General features: G+C 45.3%; 1 protein-coding gene across 1 annotated transcript in view; it reads right to left on the bottom strand.

Annotated features, from left to right (window-relative positions):
- LOC106875058 (serine/threonine-protein kinase 38-like) overlaps window positions 1-1181 on the bottom strand; it is a 114192-nt gene that overhangs the window by 11087 nt on the left and 101924 nt on the right. The window contains exon 7 of the mRNA XM_052973441.1: window positions 54-68. Coding sequence (XP_052829401.1) covers window positions 54-68 — 15 coding nt within the window. The remainder of the gene's footprint in view (window positions 1-53; window positions 69-1181) is intronic.

Below are 1181 nucleotides of genomic sequence, written 5' to 3'. Positions count from 1 at the left end.
TATATATATATATATGTACGTATGTGTACGTATATATATTTCGATATACTTACACACATGTATCTCCTCTGTACTCAGTAGGAGCAGGTGTGTTAAATTATACATTTCAGAGAAAAGGTCAACTGAAATAGACTGATGATGGTTGGTTGGTTGGTTGGAGGAGGAGGAGGAGGAGGAGGAAGAGGAGGAGGGAATAGAGGGAGACATGTGGTGGGAGGTATGAGAGGGAATGCCTCTCCACCTTGCATTGTCCTATTGATCTAAAGGAAGGAGAAGAAAGGAAGGAAGGAAGGAAGGAAGGAAGGAAGAAGCAAGAACATAGAAAACAGAAAAGACATCAAACAAAAGATAGAGAACAAGAAAAGAAAGGTAAAGGGAGGAGGAGGAGGAGTAGGAGCTGCAGGAGGAAGCGGAGCTTGAAAGGAGTTTGTGGAGGAAGAGAAGTTTATGGAGGAGAAAGAAGAGGAGGAGGGGAAGTAGATGAAGAAGGGGAGTTTGTGGAAGAGGAAGGGGAGGAGTTTGTGGATATGGAGGAAGATGAAAAGGAGGAGGAGGAGGAACAGGAAGAGAGGGAGTTTGCGGAGGAAGAGGAGGAGTTTTTGGAGGAGGAGGAGGAGGGCCAAACAAATACAGGAGAGAGAATGAAAAGATATTTTAGAACTGAGGAAATTTTACTTTACTCAGCAAATTGGTTGAATATGGCCGTAGTGGAGAGAAATGGACATTTGATGTGCCAGGAGTCATTGCCCAAGACCATCTTGACCGGACGTGCGGCGGGGAAAGAGAGCCTGAGGCCATCAAAGACATTTGCAAACTGATGACATCAAAGAATAGGCAGGAAACAAGAGGTGTGAGGGACAAACACAGACACAAAGACACACACACGCACACACACAATTCATCATCATCATCATCGTTTAACGTCCGCTTTCCATGCTAGCATGGGTTGGACGATTTGACTGAGGACAGGTGAAACCAGATGGCAACACCAGGCTCCAATCTGATTTGGCAGAGTTTCTACAGCTGGATGCCTTTCCTAATGCCAACCACTCAGAGAGTGTAGTGGGTGCTTTTACGTGCCACCAGCACGAGAGCCAGTCAGGCGGTACTGGTAACGGCCGCCCTTCCTAACGCCATAATGCTGTATAACAAATATTTATGCATTGTATAGAATTTATATG

The sequence above is a fragment of the Octopus bimaculoides genome, chromosome 15, assembly GCF_001194135.2.
Source record: "Octopus bimaculoides isolate UCB-OBI-ISO-001 chromosome 15, ASM119413v2, whole genome shotgun sequence".
Lineage (NCBI taxonomy): Eukaryota > Metazoa > Mollusca > Cephalopoda > Octopoda > Octopodidae > Octopus > Octopus bimaculoides.
This window is presented reverse-complemented; position numbering and strand designations above follow the sequence as displayed.